At 42.0% G+C, this 21393-nt stretch overlaps 1 protein-coding gene across 9 annotated transcripts in view; it reads right to left on the reverse strand.

Annotated features, from left to right (window-relative positions):
- The window catches only part of LOC135697433 (collagen alpha chain CG42342), a 405805-nt gene extending 401885 nt beyond the window's left edge, over positions 1 to 3920 (reverse strand). For 3 of the 9 annotated variants that reach the window (XM_065217108.1, XM_065217101.1, XM_065217106.1), the window contains exon 1: positions 2214 to 3409. In XM_065217108.1, coding sequence (XP_065073180.1) covers positions 2214 to 2856 — 643 coding nt within the window. In that variant the 5' untranslated portion in view covers positions 2857 to 3409. The other 6 variants (XM_065217110.1, XM_065217107.1, XM_065217104.1 and 3 more) reach the window with 5 other exon arrangements.
- Between the last annotated feature and the right edge of the window lie 17473 nt (positions 3921 to 21393).

Raw genomic sequence — 21393 nt, forward strand, 5'->3', positions numbered from 1 at the left:
CCGGGAGTACTGCATACTGGTTGGCTTGCAGTACTCGTTTTCCGACGTCATCCTGCGACGCGCTGGGCTTGATAAGCACCTTCTTTGAAGGGCCCGCTGCAGACTCATTGGCACGTTTACGCACCATTTGTTTCGTGTTTGCAAGTTCAAGTAAACTTGCCAGAACGCGAGAAGGTGGCGACACTTCCACGGCGCAACGCGACAGCACAAAACGAAACAAAATCGAAACGAGATCTCGAGCGAAAAATACGGACTGAACAGCTCAACAGTAGAGCAAAGAATGAGCAGAGGCACGATAACAGCAATTTTTTATAACTTTTCAGGTTCAAGCAGAACGATGTGCAACCAAGTGTTACTCGATTATGATGACTGGGTTTGGGAAAATCGTTTATTTCATGAAAACAGTGAAACAGTTATTATTTTTTTTTTCATTGATTTGTTTTCCGTCGATCTTGTTTTCCGTGACCGACGCCAGGAAGGCAGCTCCCACACCTGGACCCTACATATAGACCCATCAACTCATGAACCGGGGACCAACGGCCTCAGAACATCCCGGTGGCGCCAACTGGGATTGAACCCAGGCCTGCTGGGGTGAGAGTTTATCACGCTTGCCACTACACCACCGGCGCCGCTAACCTTTGATATCTCGACAAATTAAGTATCAATCCTAATGCGAGTTTAGTGTATATTGACTTTTATAAATTAACTACTCTGTTGAAGCACTCTCTGACCTGTTAATAGGTAGGATGCGGGTAGGACATCAAAACAAAACAAAAACTATTTCGGTAATGTGGTTGGAGAATTGTATAACAATAGAATATTATTGAAATTAGATAGTAAACATTGTGAAATTCCGTAGAAGAGAGGCTTCTGTAGTTGCAAGATTGATTGAGATTTAATCCCTATGCAGCATAAGCTGAAAAGGAAAGAATCCTAAAATAATCTCTTGATTTCGTCTACTGTTTAGCCGTAATAATTTGTTCCTAATCGCGGTACTGTTCATTTTTAAGCCGCACAACAAAAAAGGCTGCTTTAAAAATTCAGTTTTCGTTCGTGATCTGAACAACTCAGAACTTCCATAAATGGACCCTGACACAATTTTTCTAATTCATTAAAAAAAATAAGGCCAGATATTCCAATAAATGAAATATTCTGGTATTATTCTTGAGATTATAGACGAAAAAAAAAAATATTTGGTTAATTCTATAAGTTGATAATTTTTTTAACTCGATGGTCCCTTCAATACAAATCAATCGTCATAAAATTATCGAATCATTCAACACATCACAATTTAGCTACCGGAAATCAATCCGTTAACGGATATCACATTTTACGGAAGCATAAATTCGTTAACAAAAAAATTAACTTCGTTGATTAACGGTTAACGATTTAACGAAACTTTTCATGTGATTTCTGACAAAAACCATTGAAAATGCTCAAATCCGTATTTACAATGAGTAAAAATAAAAATTCGTCACGAATAGGGATGGAAAAATAGCCCGAAATCCGCCTTTAACAAGCCACGAAAAAATGGGGGATTGCACACGGGGAATTCATATAAACAAACTTTGGAGCTCTTGATTTTAATAAAAGTTTCAGCTCAAAAGTTAAAAACATCATCAAGATCTATCGGTTTTGACATGAGAGGTTTCATCCCGGTCCATTGAGGGTGAAAAGAAAGATAAATACAGAGTGGTACCGTTGTTTGCGGATGGAATGTTGACCAAAAATGGTATCACTATTGCCAAAAACGGCGTATCAAGGAATCCAATGATACTTGTTCCATGCCTGACTTCGTTGCCCAATGCATTCCTAAGGAGTGTTTAAATTTCCAAAAACCACTGCGGATTGTCCTGTGATGTTCTTCAACCGAACGAGATGATAAAATATTAGACAAGTCATTCGTACGAATCCCCCTCTGCCATCACTTAAACTTTCCTTTTTACGTCAGCGTCTGGCAGAAATTTCACGACCGTCAACTTTTATTCCCAAACCGTGCGGGATCGTCGCTACCCCAGAAAAAGAAAAAGAAAATGTTTACCCATCCGCTTTTATACAGTCAAAGTTTATCGATTGCGAAACCAAGTTTCGCAAAAGATGCGAAAAACAGATGTTACCCGCGCGTGGATGGAATTTCAACGTTTTTTTTTGTTTTCCCCTCAACCCTAAAGGAGAAAATGATTGCCCCGATTCTTCCGAAATCATTGACTCACCTGGTGGACACATGCATTCTCCTTCTTGCGGTTGAATCGAATCCTGTCGTGTCGCTCGCGATAGTTTCAGCGCGGAAACGTCGCGACGTATCCTGGGAAGTTCGGCAATCTGGAGCGAAATCTTTCTCACCACATCGGAGACGCTTTCCTCCTGTTCTTGTTCCTCCCGGCTGCGGGGAGCACCGGCACCGTAAGCCCGACGACTGCTTATATGTACATCGCGGATCTGGCTCTCCAGAACACTTAGTCGTTCTTCGATACTAACTAGGCTAAATAATCTATCCTCTAAATATGATTGGCGTATGTTGGAGTAGATGGTAGCACCGAGCGATGTGATGCACAGCAGATAGAAAAGATAGTTGACCAGACTGCTGGCGGAGGCGGCGCCAGGTTTTCTTAAGGAGCCACCTTCCAGGCCGCTTCCACTACCCTTGCGGCCGTGACCGTTCAAGCCTGCAGTGGTCTTTCTCGTCGGGCTCCTCCTGGCTGCTTTGGCACTACTAGCTACTGGTGCTGCTGCTGCTGCTGCTACTGTTGCTCCTACTGTTGATGATGATGTTCGCTTTTTGGTGTCCTGTGGGTCAGCTCCAGCAACCGAATCCGGCTGCCGCTGCTTCGATGGAATGTCAGAAATGGTTTCCATGGCACATCAGGGACTCTCTCAGAATCCTACACTACACTCTGTTTCTCAATTGGCTTCCACTGTCGCTACCGAACGTGACTTCCACTTTACACTCACTGCACGCCGGCATTTCCATTATGCAGCCTCATCTGCCGGCCTGCTGCTCTTCTTGCCGCTATTTTCCCAAATCACTTTTCTCGATTTATCTTATCTCTGCTTTTATTTTCCACTCTGCACTCCTCCACACCAGAATTCACCAATCCCAGCCGGAATTAAGCCGAAAACTTTTCCTCCTTCGACACTTACTTCTTCCACTTCGGCAGCAGGGTGGAAAACTTTTTCACTGAAAAACAATAAATTTCCTTTCGATACTTCACTCTTCTCCTTCGATCATCGAACGCTGTCGCTTCTCGTTTATCTCGAGGTTCGGCCAAAAAAAAGTCGGAAAATTAAATTAAATCACTCCAAAACTCCCTCCCGTTCTTTAATCCAATCAACCACACGAGAAACGCACCGCCTACTACACGTTGGGACCAAACTTCAAACTTCCTTTTTTTTGGGATGAAATTTTTCTCACACACAAACTTCACAAATCGCGATTGCTTCGGGGTTGGTTCACTGCTCGCGGGCGCGTTCCCAGTTCCTTTCCGGGAGATGTTGTCTGTTCCGCTCGTTGACACCGACTGAATTCTCGCACGAATGGTCCACTACCACCAGGTTGCAGCAGCATCCCGCACCCGACGACGACGTTGACGACGACTGCAGCAGCAGCACATGTGGTGGAGCGAGCGAATCGGTCAGTGAGCTAGTGAGTGGAGCAGCGAGCGAGCTGCCGTGAGCGATTTCACGGTTCAGCCGAAATATTATTAATAATACATACACCACTGCTGCTACTACTGTCTGTACACAACTTGCCTCGTTTGTAGCAATAATAATGGAAGCAATAAATCAAGATGCACTGTTTTCACGCTTCGCGTGCACCGGGCGTGACTGCATCAAACAAAAACTTGAGTGCAGATCTTTTCCCAACCCTGCGAAATCCTGGCGCGACCGATGATGTAAAGGAACACACCGACCGGACGGGACCGAGTTCGACGATGGACTAATGTTGGCCGTGATCCGATCGGCGGAATCGTCACCGATGGGAATGGGATTGGGAGAGAGCGAGAGAATATGACAATGGAGTTTTTCTCTGTTATGATTTCAAACGGAGCATAAGTACCTATGCTTGAAGAGGAGGAGGGAGGCTGTTTCGCGGTGCAAAGGATCAAAGCATGCTGCTGCTGATGGGTGAACGTGTGAGCATGTAGCGCGCGCCGGTTCGAGTGAATATGAGCGAGAGCGCATGGAATGAATTCAGAGAGAGCGGGGAGAGTGAACTTACTCACTGGGAGAAGGAGAGACGTTCACTGAGAGTAGAACAGTTTTTGGGAGAGTATGTTAAGCGCGCGAAAAGTTTGATCCACGTGGGCATTTACTTTATGCTACCGCTGGAAATGTGATGGATGATCATTAGTAGGTGGCCCATAGTATCCTGCAAGCGTCGTTGTACTAAATTGTAGTACAACTATTGATCCTTGTCATACCATCGCGCAAGTTTATTCTACGATAAAAATTACTAAACGCATCACAAATTTGAACGGGTCGCTCCCGGTACAGAACTTTGTAGGATGGATCCTATGGCGATTTCCAAGAGCCAGGAATATGTTTTCGAGTATCTAGCAATGAATCCGGACCAACTGCAATTATATTAAAGTTGAAATATCAATGAGTTCCGACCAAGACAATTTTGGAATTGCAGTTTTCAGCATTTGGGAAATACTGCCAAATACCCTTCAATATGTATATTTTTGGAATAGGGATGACGTCTAAAAACCGTAAATCGATTTCCGACGCCATTTTGAAATCCAAGATGGCGGTTTCTGGTTTCAGAAAAATTTGGAAATACAGCAAATACGCTTCAAAACGTATATTTTCGAAATCAGGATGACGTCTAGAGACCGAAAATCGAAATCCAGCCACATCTTAAAATCAAAGATGGCGGCTGCCGATTTCAGAAAAAGTAAGAAATACTGCCAAATACCCTTTAACATGTATATTTTCGCAACCGGGATGACGTCTAGAGACCGAAAATGTTGTCCAGCGCCATGTTGAAATCAAAGATGGCGTCTACCGATTTCAGGAAAAGTGGGAAATACTGCTAAATACCCTTCAATATGGGTATTTCCGGAATCGGAATGACGTCTTGAGACCGAAAATCGATGTCCGACGCCATTATTTAATCCAACATGGTGGCTCTCAGATTCAGAAAAACTGTCATATACTCTACAATATGGGTATTTACGGAACGGGTTCGACGAAAATATATGTCTGACACTATTTTGTAGTCCAGAAAAACTATCAAATTGGGGTATTTTCGGCACAAGTACTACGCGTACATCCCGAAAACCAAGGTCTGACGCCAGTTTTGAATCCAAGATTGTGACAAGTAACATGAGAAAAACTGTCAAATACCCTATAATATGGATATTTTCGGAACTGAGTCAACGTGTACATCCCAAAAATTGATGTCTGACGCCATTTTGTAATCCAAGATGGCGGCCGTTGTTTTCTGAAAAGCTGTCAAATTCTACGATATGGATATTTTCGATACAGGACGCGTGTATGATACCGAAAATCGATGTCCGATACCATTTTTGAAATCCAAGATGGCGGCCCTCAGATTCGGAAAAACTGCCAAATACCCTACATTATGGGTATTTTCGGAACAAAACTACAATTTATGTCCGACGCCATTTTGTAATGCAAGATGGCGGACATTGGCTTTAGAAAAACTGTTAAATACCCTATAATATAGATTTTTGAGACAATATGTAGATGCCGAATATCAATGTCCGATACCATTCTGAAATCCAGGATGGCGGCTTCCGGTTTCAGAAAAAGATATAAATACAGTCAAATACCCTTCAATATGAGTATTTTTGGAAAAGGAATTACGTCTAGAGAATTACATCTAGAAATAGAAAATAAGTGACCTGAAATCCAAAATGGCAGCTACAGGATACAGGAAAAGTTGGAAATACTGTCAAATACACATGAATATGGGTATTTTGCGATTCGCCGTGGTAACTACGGACTAGCAATTACTGTCCGATGCCATATTGAAATCCGAGATGGTAGCTTCTGGTTGCAGATAAACTGGATAGTTATGTTAAATACCTCCACAATATGGGTATATTTTGAATGGGGATGATATGTAGAGGCTCAAAATCGATGTCCGACGCAATTTTGGAATCTAAGATGGCAGCCCTGTTTTAAAAAAAAACTGTCAAATACCCTTCAATAGACGGAAAATTGATGGCTGACGCCATTTCGGTATTCCAACTTTCGGCATCTGCACGTCGTCTTTGAGCCGAAAATATCCATATTGTAAAGCATTTTACAGTATTTCCCACTTTTTTTGAAATCGGCAGCCACCATCTTTGATTTCCAGATGGCGCTGGACATCGATTTTCGGGTTTTAGACGTCATCCCGATTCCGAAAATATACATATACCCTTCAGTACCCTGGCAGTATTTCCCACGTTTTCTGAAACCGGGAGCTGCCATCTTGGATTCCAAAATGGCGTTGGAACATCGATTTTCGGGTTTTAGACGTCATCCCGATTCCGGAGATACCCATATTGAAGGGTATTTGGTAGTATTTCCCACTTTTTCTGAAATCGGTAGCCGCCTTCTTTGATTTCCAGATGGCGCTGGACATCGATTTTCGGGTTTTAGACGTCATCCCGATTCCGAAAATATACATATACCCTTCAGTACCCTGGCAGTATTTCCCACGTTTTCTGAAACCGGGAGCTGCCATCTTGGATTCCAAAATGGCGTTGGAACATCGATTTTCGGGTTTTAGACGTCATCCCGATTCCGAAAATATACATATTGAAGGGTATTTGGCAGTATTTCCCACTTTTTCTTAAACCGGACGCCGCCATCTTGGATTCCAAACCTCGATTTTCGGCAGCTTTCAGTTGTGTCCGTTCCAAAAATACCCATCACTGCAAACATGAAGTTCAGCGCCAAGATTCAAGCTACTTCGAGTCAGAGGTGAAATCACGTTGTCGTTGTTGTCGTTGTTACAAAGTTTATCGTCATGAGGTTGACAGTTCCCAAGCCTGCTGCAGATACGGTCAGATCATGTTTAGGTCAGAGATAATAAATTACATGAAAATTATAACACAAACTTAATGGAAGTCATACTGAGCCACCAGGACTAGATTGTTCACATACGGAAATGTTGGTCAGATAATAAATCAAATCCTATATCTTTCAATGTCGTCCGGCGCACAGGTCTAGTTTCGTTGTCTCATCAGAACTTTGTCGCCAGTATGAACGGTAACCGTTTTACTTGAACTGCTTATTTATTTTCAGTGAAGCTTTTTTTTTTAATATTTGTGCTTGTTTAACTTAATTTTTTTCTTTTCATTTTATTTGAGAAGTCAGTTAATTTTTGACTATGTAAAATGTTTATCACTAAGAAATCACTAGAAATATATTTATCAAAACATAAAAATCAATTGGTAATTCAAATATGATAAATTGGGCAACTTTTCTATATATATTTTCAAGTAATTTATTAATAAATGTTATTATTGAATTATAAGAACTCAATTAATTCAAATATGTAATTAAATCTTAGTAAATGAAATTAGTTTGTTAAATTTCAATTAATTTGTAAATTCAATTTTTCACTAACAATAATTAATTTCGAGCCTTTCCAGCCCAAAACGCAAACCGTCCAACCGGTTTTCGGAGTGCTCCCGATTTGAATAAAACATTACTCATATGTTCGCTGCTATCAATGGTTGCTATGGTTGGTATTAAAATGGATCATATATTTTAGACGCAGGACTACGTCTGTGATTTCTATTTGGGGGTACACTTTGTGAAAACAGAAAATGGAATATGTAACAAAATTATGAAAGATTTTGAACGTTAATAACTCAGCTGCCCCTGGACCAATTTCAAAAATTTGATTACCATTCGATCAGAAATATTTCTACGCATCTGCTAGATTTAAGACTTGTTTTTTTTTTCCAAAATGTCACTATTGAAAATTGCACGAATTTGAAACTGTTGCTATGATAATTAAAATTATCACCGATTGCCTGCGAAAAGCGATTTCCCTAACACAGATTTCAAAGTTGAATTCCATCCGGCTTCATCAAACGGTGTTTATTCAATCACCACGTGGTTAGTGGTGGTGTTCCCCAGTACACACCGAAAGGTACCCCAGCAAGCAGCTAGCTATTAAGGCTGCCCCAATCACCGTGTGTGGGGGTGTCCGGTCGTCGGCATCAGCAGCAGTGCTTTCGGCGCGTGGCGTTGAACATTGTTCTCCAGTACCCAACGAAAGGGGAAGCAGGAGGAAGAAGCCGCACCACTATTGATCGGAATCAGTAGCTCTTCGTGAGTCGCGAGTCTATGCCAAGCACGCCACCCACATTCCAAACAACATACAGCTCACCAGTCTAATCTGTATTTAACACCCTAATAGCTCAGCATTACTCAACCATCACGACAAAACAGCCCTTTTCAGAACCACCATAAATTTGTAAAAGAGTATTTTTTGGACATTTGTCAGGGTCATCAATCGGATGTCAGTTCCCATATAAAGATAGAGCTGGAATTAGGGCTAACAGCTTTTGCGAACAATGACTTCTTTCGTTGATGTCTTGAAAGTCAGACTTTCTCTACCTGACGGTAATGTTGGTTTGCGTGGGCGTGCCTTGAATTCCAAAAAAATCATCGAGAGAAGTCATTGTTTACAAAACCTACTACGCCTAATTCCAGCTCTATCTCTAACATACCACGTACTTTAAGGCATCATTGGAAGTGCGATTTCAAAAACCGAAGTCGGTCGCGGCATGATGGTGGTCTGATTTTGATCCAGAGATGATGGATTTTAATTCTGAATACGCCAATCGATGGGATTTTTCTCTACGAATCTTTTAAAATTAAGACTTTATTGTTTTTCAAAATGTCACTATTGAAAATTGTACGAATGTGCAACTGTTTGCTATGATAATTAAAATTATCACCGACTGCCTGCGAAAAGCGATTTCCCTAACACAGATTTCAAAGTTGAATTCCATCCGGGCTCACCAAACGGTGTTTATTAAATCACTGCAGCCCACCTGAGCATCCATAGAAAGTGGAAGAAGCTGCACCACTATTGATCGGAATCAGTCGCTCTTCCTGAGTTGCCTATGTGGGCAAATTCCTATTCCTACACAAAACACAAGCTTCTGCTGAGCAATTCTCTACAGATTGACGAATTTTTTAATTTTTTTTAATTTGTCGGCTCCGATTTTGATGAAAATTTGCACAGTTGTTCTTTTTAATAGCGAATTCCGAACTTTTTGTCAGTGCGAACCTCAACCTGAGCTGGGTTTTAAAAACAAACGATCAAACTGACGTTTGTCAGAAAACAAGCAGACCCAATCTTGATACCCGGTCCAGGTTGGAACTGAATAATAAACGAATTCGCTATAAGTAAATATGCCAATTTGTGTTATCAGTTCTTCAAATTGAATCACGACTACTTTTCTAACAGGGCCTGTGTAAAATAGTACTAATGAGTGAAAAAATATATATTGCTGAAACGCTTTGTTCGATTGCTTTGGTGTCTTGAGCAAAGTTGTAGATATTATTTTGACAATAATGTTAAAAATATACACTGTAAAACATTTCGACTGTTTCAATGAAAAAAAATATATTTGTTATTAAAAAAGTTAATGTCTCTAAAAGCGCATTTTTGAATTTTTTTGTTTTAGCCTCATTGAAGCTCATAATGTTTGCTACAAACTGGCAAAGTTTGGTGATGGTAAACTCAAGTTATGGTTTTTTGAAAATTTCACTATTTTTACATCTTAATAAAAAACACATATTTTTTAACCGTGCATATTTTGGAGAACTGATAACACAAATTGGCATATTTACTAAAAAGGAACAACTGTGCAAAGTTTCAGCGTAATTGGAAATGATCGGTCAGGATCGATTTGCGAACCTTCGTAGAATGCCTCTGCACTGAAAGAAAAAACTCAGTAAATTCATAGTAAAAAAACATAAAACTGAAGTAACGCCCTAAAATTTGTATTGATTCAAAATTTGTTATCTTTTCAAATCAATGCAAATTTTCCGACACTACTTCATCTGCACATTTTTCTGTAAAACAATAATTCATTTGAATTCTACGTATCATTTTTGATACATTTATACTTATAAACTTTTTTCCTAAGACCAGCCGTTCTCAAGTTAATGCGAATTTAAAAAATAATAATTATGAATTTTCAGCATGTTTTACCATTTTAAAATGCTAGTCGCGATGTCCTGCAACAAAATTATTTTTTTCCATGATTGTATATTAAATAAACAATAATTCTTGTACAGGTATGGTGGCTGTCAGACCTGCCCGTTTCTATCTAGGCGCAGCGGAAGAGCAACGAGTTGTGATCAATGTTTCATTCAAATCGGAAGGGGTTGAGACAAAACTGACATTTTAGTTTTCCTATTTGAAGCTCACTAGTTGATCAGGCATATGTGCTTTAAATGGAAAAAATTTAATAAAGATATAAAAAAAATGAAATTAGAGGTTATTTTAGGACAAAAATGACAACTGTTTGTTATGTCTTGCTTGAAAAAAAAACTATATAGGAGATATGGCACTAAGATTGGGCCCATCGCTAAAAATCAGCTATTTATCAATTTTATCTCAATAAACGTGTCATTGGGACGGTACTAATGGATATTTTTGGTCGCTATTGAAAATTTAGTCGATTGCTGAATATATGTATGGGTCCAAATTAGGGGCATTTAGGCCGACATTACATCATTTCCCCTATTGGTTCTCAGAACTTCGTTAGGGTGGTCAAAAAATCAATTTTTTACGTAGGCCTACATCTTTAATTTCTATACTGGGTACACTTTGTGAAAACCGAAAATGGAACATGAAACAAAATTATGAAAGATTTTGAACATTAATAACTCAGCTGCCCCTGGACCAATTTCAATAATATTATCACCAATCGATCAGAAATATTTCTACGCACCACAGTATCAGCAATGACTCCAAATGAAGATTTTCAACAAAAAACTATTGTAAAAGTGGCAATGTTAAGAATTGCCCAAGCACAAATAAAAAGTGATAATTTTATCACTGTTTTCATGAAATAAACGTTCTTCCCAATCCCAGTCGTCATAATCCAGTGCCACTTGGTTGCACCTCGGTTTGCACATATGTAATTCTGCTTTAACGTGAAAAGATATAAAACAGCGCTGCTGTCTAGTCTCAACTCATTTTCGCTTCGGACGGCGTGATGAGCAGGTAGCAGAAGCATTAATAGCAGCAGTAGGTAAGTGGTGACAGGTTAGGCAGTCCACTCTTCTACCCAACAAGCAACAATGACTGATCGTGGCAAAGGAGGAAAAGGTGGTTCTTCGTGACAACCGCTATCCGTCGTCTGGCTCCGTGGCGGTGTCAAACGTATCTCGAAGGGTGCTGAAGGTGTTCCTGGAAAATGTGATCCGTGATGCTGACACCTACACACTTAATCTAGCTCGGTAAAATCTCCAACAGCCGATTACCTCGGCATTTACTTTTGCTGATATATCTGCTACTACTAGGCTGTGGCAATCTCGGATATGGTAAGCGGCCATGGATGTCGTCTACGCTTTGAAGCTACAGACGCACTCTGTACGCTTTCGGAGGTTAAATCATCACCAACTTTGGCAACAAAATGGCCCTTTTCAGGACCAACAAGCTTATTACAGAACCACACGCCTCCAACGATCTCAGAAAATGCTCTCCAGAGTTAAAATCTTGTAACAAAACTTGGAAGCAGGGGTGCAAGTGATTTTGATCGATTCTCTTCATCAACTTTCTCTTTGAAAAAAAAAATGCTTCAAATTTGGTACGCCTACAAATCAAAAACAGAAAGAGATGATCGATCAATTAAAAGAACTAAACTGCCCACTAGCGGTCCTACGCCAAGCTTCCGTTCGTGCCCCTATGCACAGACCCTTCTACTTTTTTTTTTCAAAAATGGCTTTTTTCAAAAATTTATAACTTTTGAACCAGTGGGTCGATTTCAAAGATCAAAATATCTGTTGCTACGCTAACTAGCAACGCTGGTCATCTAACCGATAGCACCGGTGAACCTTGACAGTGGCGGCCGATGACAGGAGTGACGAATGACAGGTAATAGGAGGAAAAGGAAAAATCTCGTGTGAACGGCGAACTGAAGTGGATTCACTGCTGGACTGGTGTCTCATATACAAAAACGTTAATTTAATTGGAAAAATACCTCTAAAATTTGTTAAAATTAATTATTCAACAAGTGAATTCCTAATACTAGTTGTTATTTACATACAGAACTACCTAATCTCTAAACGTAAGCTATAAATTGATTATTCTATTTCTATGCCGAACCTAACCTAAAATTGATCCAAACAGGCAATTGTTCAATCATGGTGATTGTACGGATTCTCGTAGCGTTCGATCTTAATTAGTTGCTAAATCTTAAACTATACCCTACTAGTGGAAATCAAATTGGATATAATCTAAAACTACGAAGCCTACACTAAATTGTAAGTTGATCTACCTTAATTAGTTAAAACGTGCACACACTAAACAAGAAATAAATATTCCAGCTTGAGCTGATCTGGAACCAATAGTTTCCACCGCTAAAAGAAAGTGTAGTGCAATTTGTTCGGGGAACAAACCTCAAGAATTTACGGAGATGGCCAATAACAACAACACTGCCTCGAACAACTATGCTAGTGCCTGCTTGGCCTGTGATCAACCAGACTGGGTTGACGACATGGTCCAATGCTAAGAATGCGAAGGTTGGTACCATTTTAAATGCGTCAGTGTAACACGGTCTGTCGAACTCCGCCACTGGGCGTGTAGCGATTGTTTACCAATCAGTGTCAGCAGCCAATCAACCCGAAACACCATCAGTAAGTCGCTGGCGCAGCAGCGATTGGAGGAGGAACAGAAATTCCATCGTAATCGATTCCTGAAGGAAATGGATCTTGAGAAGGAGCTGATTGACCGAGAGAAAAGGCGGATAGTGGAAGAAGAAGAGATGGAGATGACCTTCCTTCTTGAGAAGTACGCTTTGTTGGCGGAACAAGACGCAGACGATGAAAAGAGCGTTGCAAGTCATAGGAGTCGCTGTCGTGTTAGCCGGGAGAAAATTATCGACTGGATGAGGAATGATGGATCAAAGGAGCCTAAAGCCAGTACACCAAATGAAACCGGGATGGCACCAAATCCGGAAATCACTCTCCAGGGTGAACACTCTCGCAGCAGAAATTTAGTTTCGTCACGTTCAGCAGTCAACCAATCTATGACACTTCAACAGCATATTGATTCGAGTAGCCGTATTTATTCTCGAAATCCTGCATCCGCTCCGGTAAATCAGAAACTCGTACCGTACAAACCATCACGTGTAAGGTTAACTACCCCAGCAGTGCCATCAGTTCCACCTAGCAACGCTACGTATGAGGACGCCAGTATCATTATTCCGCCAATGTCTTTCGAGTACGTTCCTTCTGAGGTGGAAGCTGACCTTCCCCCTCGTATTAATCACGGTGTTGACAGAGTTAGACATGCACAGCCATCAGTACGAAATTCCCAGCCTCTGGATATTATTGGCCAAAGTACGTCTGCGTCGCAAATACCGCCACGGGCGAACGTGAGATATGCAAATCCCCGAGCTGGTCCAACATCGTATACGGAAGATGAAACTTTAGCACAGAGACAGGGACCCTCTTCAGTGCAAATTGCAGCTCGTCGGGTGATGTCACGGGATCTCCCTGATTTTGATGGGAAACCTGAAGACTGGCCCATAATTATTAGCCTGTACAACAGCGATGCCGAAAACCTTGTTCGACTGCAACGATGCCTGAAGGGCCATGCTCGAGAATCGGTTCGCAGCCGATTACTTCTTCCCGCGTCCGTCCCTCAAGTAATAACTACACTCAAGATGCTCTACGGCCGACCCGGGTTACTTATAAATGCTCTGTTGAACAGAATGCGTTCTGCACCGGCGCCGAAGATGGAACGCCTTGAGACGCTGATTGAGTTTGGGATGGAACTGCAGGGGCTCTGCGATCACCTAGTAGCTGCGGGAGAAATAGCTCATTTAAACAATCCCTCGTTGTTACAAGAGCTAGAAGACAAGCTACCTTCACAGCTGAAACTTCAATGGGCTATCCATAAACAAACCGTGACTGATGTGACGCTGAAGACCTTCGCAACGTACATGTCACAAATGGTTACTGCGGCGAGCCAAGTGACCAAATTAGTTCATTGCTCCAGTGACCGTCGGACCATCGATCACAAAAGGGGAACGCAAAAGGAGAAAGCGCGGGTGTACACTCACAGTTCGAACAGTGTAGAAAGTACATCTGGTGGCCACTTGAATCCAGATTCTAAAGGACGGAATTGTGCAGTCTGTAGTCAACCGGATCATCGAGTCAAGGAGTGCAAGCAATTTTTAGAACTCGACGTAGAAAATCGTTGGCGAAGAATACACTACTTGAAGCTTTGCCGGACTTGTCTCAACCAGCACGGAAGGAATCGTTGTCGATTGTCTACGAAGTGCGGGATTGATGGGTGTGAGTTCAAGCACCATCCGCTGTTACACTCCCAAACGGAAAACAAGGTCAAGCCAGTTACTGCCGAAAACCATTCACATCGAGACCAAGAATCGAAAACGTTGTTCCGAGTTGTTCCCGTAACTCTGACGGGGAGAAGTGGAAGTGTTAGCACATTCGCTTTCTTGGACGATGGTTCTTCACTAACGTTGGTGGAAAAATCGGTAGCTGAGCGATTGGGAGAGTCCGGACCAAAAGGAGCCTTGTACCTAAATTGGACCAGCAATGTAACCCGGTGTGAAGCGGATTCTCAAGAAATATCATTCCACATTTCAGGAGTATCCAGTGGGAAATCATTCCAAGTCAAGTCAGCTAGAACGGTATCTGAGCTGAACCTTCCAATTCAGTCGCTGAAGCCCGAACAACTTTCGCTGCAATACACTCACCTCAAAGGATTACCGATAGCTCGATACGAAGACGCCCTGCCTCGCGTGCTTATTGGTTTGGACCAGTTGAACTTGTCAATGCCGAGAAGGGCACAAAGGCGAACCAGTAGCCACAAAAACGCGACTCGGGTGTTGTGTATACGGCGGAGATAATAATGCGAAGTCCGTAGGGGTCAGTTGCCATATCTCGGAAGTTCAACCAGAAAAGGATCTTCACGAGGTAGTCAAGCGGTATTTCGAGCAGGAAGATACAGGAACCAAGCCGATGATGAAACTGGAATCAGCGGAGGACACGAGAGCAAGGAAGATTCTAGCCAATACCACTGTTCGGGTGGACGGTAGATTTGAAACCGGACTCCTCTGGAGATACGATCATTTCGAGTTTCCAGATAGTTACCACATGGCTCTTCGTCGATTAGAGTGTTTGGAACGTAGGATGTTTCGTGAGCTCAAACTGAAGACAAATGTCCTTCGACAGATTGAAGACTACCAGATGAAATGTTACGCGCATCGCGCTTCTGAGGAGGAACTGAAAAATGCTGACCCCCGCAGAACATGGTATTTACCACTCGGCGTTGTGACCAACCCCAAAAAACCTGGTAAGGTCCGGTTGGTTTGGGATGCTGCGGCCAAAGTGGACGGCATATCTCTCAACATGGTTCTTCTTAAAGGACCGGATCTGCTGTCTTGTCTGCCAGGGGTTCTATGCCGTTTTCGAGAGAAGCCTGTAGGAGTAAGCGGTGACATACGCAAAATATTTCACCAGTTTCGTATACGACTTGCAGATCGTTCTGCCCAAAGCTTTCTGATGCGAACAGACCCCAGTAAAAAACCAGATGTGTACTTCATGGACGTAGCCACCTTTGGCTCCAGTTGCTCGCCGTGTAGTGCCCAGTTCATCAAGAACCGTAACGCAGACGAATTTGCTGTCGACTATCCCAGGGCAGCAGAGGCGACAATCAAGTGTAATTACGTGGACGACTACTTGGACAGCTTCGACACCATCGAAGAAGCTCAACGAGTGGCAGCAGAGGTGCAAATGATCCACGGAAAGGGTGGTTTCGAAATTCGAGGTTGGCACTCCAATTCCCACGATGTGCTCAGACATCTAGGTGAAACGGTGGCTTCCGAAGTGAAGGACCTGAACCTGGATAAAACCGAAGGAGTAGAAAGAGTTCTTGGTATGTTGTGGCTCCCAATAGAGGATGTACTGGGATTCTCAACTCAAATGCGAAAAGATATTGCTGCGATTATCGATGAAGGCCGACGACCGACCAAGCGCCAAGTTCTTCGGTGTGTCATGTCATTGTTTGACCCTCTGGGCTTGCTGGCCGTGTACACAGTGCACGGAAAGATCTTGATCCAATCGATATGGCGCTCGGGATCGGACTGGGATGAAAAAATCGGAAAGGAAGCATTCAACCGTTGGCTGAAATGGATCGGAATCTTGAAGCAGGTCGATAATATTCGCATTCCTCGTTGTTACGTTGGTTCAACTGCTTCTACATCACTGCGTTCCGTCGAGCTGCACGTATTTGTAGACGCCAGCGAAGAAGCGTACAGCGCAGCGACTTATTTTCGTTTCATTGTGGTCAATGGGACCATCATCTGCAGCCTAATATCGGCGAAGACGAAAGTGGCGCCTCTTAAGCCACTATCTATACCTCGCTTGGAACTACAAGCGGCCGTCCTTGGGGTTCTACTTGCATCGTTCGTCAAAGATACCCATACTCGATCCGCCGAAAAAAGGGTTTTCTGGTCAGACTCTAGCACTGTCTTAGCCTGGATTCGGTCAGACGCCCGAAGATACCGACAATATGTAGCGTGCCGCATCGGGGAAATTCTCACCCTATCAGAAAGCAGCGAATGGAGATGGGTGCCTACCAAGATGAACAGCGCCGACGAGGCAACGAAGTGGGGAAACGGACCCTGCTTATCGACGGAAGGGAAGTGGTTCCGGGGCCCAGAGTTTCTCTACCATCGTGAGGAGCAGTGGCCAGAACAGAATTTCAAGCAGAAGGTCTGTACAGAGGAGGAACTTCGGCCGTGTTTCGTACATGGAGGCTCGACGTTGGAGCCTCTAGTGAAATTTGAACGATTCTCTCGATAGATGCGTCTTCTCCGAGCAATGGGTTACACACTCCGGTTCATCCGAAATGCTCGACGAAGTAGAGGGCAGCGAGACATAGCGCCGTTGAACTCTGACGAAATTCGAAGAGCGGAAAACATTCTTTGGCATTGCTGTCAGGAGGAGAGTTATCCGTACGAGATCGCCCAACTGAAGGCGGGTAAGAAAAATGTCGACAAATCATCACCAATCTATAAGCTGTCTCCATACATCGATGAGTATGGAGTTCTAAGGCAGGATGGACGGATTGGAGCAACAGAAAACACAGGCTTCAATGCAAAGTTTCCGATAATCTTACCGAAGTCACACCGAATGACAACTCTGATTCAGGATCACTATCACCGTAGAAACCATCATGCGAATCCTGAGACGGTGGTGAATGAGGTAAGACAGAATTTTTATATTTCTCATCTTCGGGCAGCCGTACGGAAGACTTCACAACTTTGCCAAAAGTGTAAGGTCTACAGATCAAAACCGTCAACGCCGAAAATGGCACCTCTGCCGTTCGCCAGATTAGCATCTTTTGAACGTCCTTTCTCATATGTTGGAGTGGACTATTTCGGCCCAATGCTCGTGAAGATTGGGCGCACCCACGCAAAGCACTGGGTGTCATTGTTTACGTGTCTGACGACTCGCGCAGTTCACCTCGAAGTTGCGCATAGCCTGACCACGGAGAGCTGCATAACGTGCTTTCGCCGATTCGTCGGGCGTCGTGGAGCCCCCTTGGAAGTGTACAGCGACAACGGCACCAACTTCCAAGGTGCTGAGAGAGTGCTTAGAGAACAGATCTGCAACGGCCTGTCAGAAACATTTACCAATGCCAATACCAAATGGTTGTTCAACCCACCCTCAGCTCCACATATGGGTGGATCTTGCGAGAGGATGGTCCGCTCTATAAAATCCGCCATAGAAAGTATCGACACCGGAAGAAAGCTTGACGACGAAGGATTCCAAACATTGCTAGTCGAAGCGAAAAGTATGGTCAATTCTAGACCGTTAACCTATCTGCCTGTGGAGTCAGAAGAGCAAGAAGCTCTAACGCCAAATCACTTTCTGCTTGGGAGCTCCAGTGGGGTCAAGCAACCAGTCGCAAATCCCACAAATCACCGAGAGGCAGTCGTAAGCAGCTGGAAGCAGATCCGACATCAGTTAGACATCTTCTGGCGTCGTTGGCTGAGAGAGTATCTACCAACGATTTGTAGACGGACGAAATGGTTCAGCGATACGAAGCAAATAGAAGTAGGAGACCTAGTGGTCATTGCGGATAGCTGCAAACGGAACAACTGGATACGGGGGCGAATAGTGGATGTGCAGCCGGGATCCGACGGCCGGATACGACGAGCCACCGTTCAGACGAGCTCAGGATTCTTACGAAGACCAGTCAGTAACGGCCGTGTTGGACGTCAACGATACAGGTAAAACTACTCCTGATACGCAGTGTTACGGGGGCGAGAATGTTGCTACGCTAACTAGCAACGCTGGTCATCTAACCGATAGCACCGGTGAATCTTGACAGTGGCGGCCGATGACAGGAGTGACGAATGACAGGTAATAGGAGGAAAAGGAAAAAGCTCGTGTGAACGGCGAACTGAAGTGGATTCACTGCTGGACTGGTGTCTCATATACAAAAACGTTAATTTAATTGGAAAAATACCTCTAAAATTTGTTAAAATTAATTATTCAACAAGTGAATTCCTAATACTAGTTGTTATTTACATACAGAACTACCTAATCTCTAAACGTAAGCTATAAATTGATTATTCTATTTCTATGCCGAACCTAACCTAAAATTGATCCAAACAGGCAATTGTTCAATCATGGTGATTGTACGGATTCTCGTAGCGTTCGATCTTAATTAGTTGCTAAATCTTAAACTATACCCTACTAGTGGAAATCAAATTGGATATAATCTAAAACTACGAAGCCTACACTAAATTGTAAGTTGATCTACCTTAATTAGTTAAAACGTGCACACACTAAACAAGAAATAAATATTCCAGCTTGAGCTGATCTGGAACCAATAGTTTCCACCGCTAAAAGAAAGTGTAGTGCAATTTGTTCGGGGAACAATATCAAATGAAAGGCAATTAAAACATAACTTACTTTAAAAAAAATGATATAAGGAATTGGGATTTTTTATTGAAAATCATTAATTGTATTTGTTTTTTTTTATGGTTTTCATGGTTTGTGGACAGAGAGCACAATATGTTTTTATTTTTTCCTTGAACATTTTGGCTTTTTTTAAATTTTTGAGTTACATAATTTTGAAGTTTATCAATTTTTGGGTTTTTGCTCAATACTCCTATGCGACTAGACTACCATGCGTCTCCATTGATTTATAACGACTGTAAAATGGTCACATGGTCTACACTCATTTCAATTTTTGAATTTTTACGAAATTCTGAGAACCACTATATCGTTTTGCCATGGTATGGCTGATGAAGAATAATGTTTCTATTTTTGAACATGGCAATATTTTCATCAAATTCTTTTTAAGTTAAACCCTACCACCACCTACCTACTGCTGCTATTTATGCTTCTGCTGCCTGCTCACCACGCCGTCCGAAGCGAAAATGAGCTGAGACTAGACAGCAGCGCTGTTTTATATCTTTTCAGGTTAAAGCAGAATTATGTGCAAACCGAGGTGTAACCAAGTGGCACTGGATTATGACGACTGGGATTGGGAAGAACGTTTATTTCATGAAAACAGTGATAAAATTATCACTTTTTATTTGTACTTGGGCAATTCTTAACATTGCCACTTTTACAATAGTTTCTTGTTGAAAATCTTCAGTTGGAGTCATTGCTATTGATGCGTAGAAATATTTCTGATCGATTGGTGATAATATTATTGAAATTGGTCCAGGGGCAGCTGAGTTATTAATGTTCAAAATCTTTCATAATTTTGTTTCATGTTCCATTTTCAGTTTTCACAAAGTGTACCCAGTATAGAAATTAAAGATGTAGTCCCACGTAAAAAATTGATTTTTTTGACCACCCTAACGAAGTTCTGAGAACCAATAGGGGAAATGATGTAATGTCGGCCTAAATGCCCCTAATTTGGACCCATACATAAATTCAGCAATCGACTAAATTTTCAATAGCGACCAAAAATATCCATTAGTACCGTCCCAATGACACGTTTATTGAGATAAAATTGATAAATAGCTGATTTTTAACGATGGGCCCAATCTTAGAGCCATTTCTCCTATATAGTTTTTTTCAAGCAAAACATAACAAACAGTTGTCATTTTTGTCCTAAAATAACCTCTAATTTAATTTTTTTAAATCTTTATTAAATTTTTTCCATTTAAAGCACATATGCCTGATCAACTAGTGAGCTTCAAATAGGAAAACTAAAATGTCAGTTTTGTCTCAACCCCTTCCGATTTGAATGAAACATTGATCACAACTCGTTTCTCTTCCGCTGCGCCTAGATAGAAACGGGCAGGTCTGACAGCCACCATACCTGTACAAGAATTATTGTTTATTTAATATACAATCATGGAAAAAAAATAATTTTGTTGCAGGACATCGCGACTAGCATTTTAAAATGGTAAAACATGCTGAAAATTCATAATTATTATTTTTTAAATTCGCATTAACTTGAGAACGGCTGGTCTTAGGAAAAAAGTTTATAAGTATAAATTTATCAAAAATGATACGTAGAATTCAAATGAATTATTATTTTACAGAAAAATTTGCAGATGAAGTAGTGTCGGAAAATTTGCATTGATTTGAAAAGATAACAAATTTTGAATCAATACAAATTTTAGGGCGTTACTTCAGTTTTATGTTTTTTTACTATGAATTTACTGAGTTTTTTCTTTCAGTGCAGAGGCATTCTAAAGGGTGATACGGTCAAAATTTGGTCAAGGGAAAACGCGTGTAAATCGGTAAAATCATTTATTTAAAAAATCAAATTAAATTTCTTTTTCAAGTTCAATTAGTATAAAATTCAGGAAAAATATTCAGTTAGGCTTCCGGTTTTCCAAATCCGAATTGCCGGGCCTTACGCTTGACCCCTGCCATCAGATTTTGTACAGCCACCTTGTCCACCTTCTTCGCCGCAGAAAGCCAGTTTGCCTTGAACTGCTGCTCGCCCTTAGCAGTTTTTTTTTGGTCTTCTTTAGGTTCCGCTTGACAATAGCCCAGTATTTCTCAATTGGGTGGAGCTCTGGCGTGTTGGGAGGGTTCTTGTCCTTGGGAACCACCTGCACGTTGTTGGCGGCGTACCACTCCATGGCCTTTTTACCGTAATGGCAAGATGCCAAATCCGGCCAAAACAGTACGGAACAACCGTGTTTCTTCAGGAAAGGCAGC

This window comes from Ochlerotatus camptorhynchus, unplaced genomic scaffold (assembly GCF_037179485.1).
Source record: "Ochlerotatus camptorhynchus isolate MF236.1 unplaced genomic scaffold, CSIRO-AGI_Acam_v1.1 ptg000070l, whole genome shotgun sequence".
NCBI lineage: Eukaryota > Metazoa > Arthropoda > Insecta > Diptera > Culicidae > Ochlerotatus > Ochlerotatus camptorhynchus.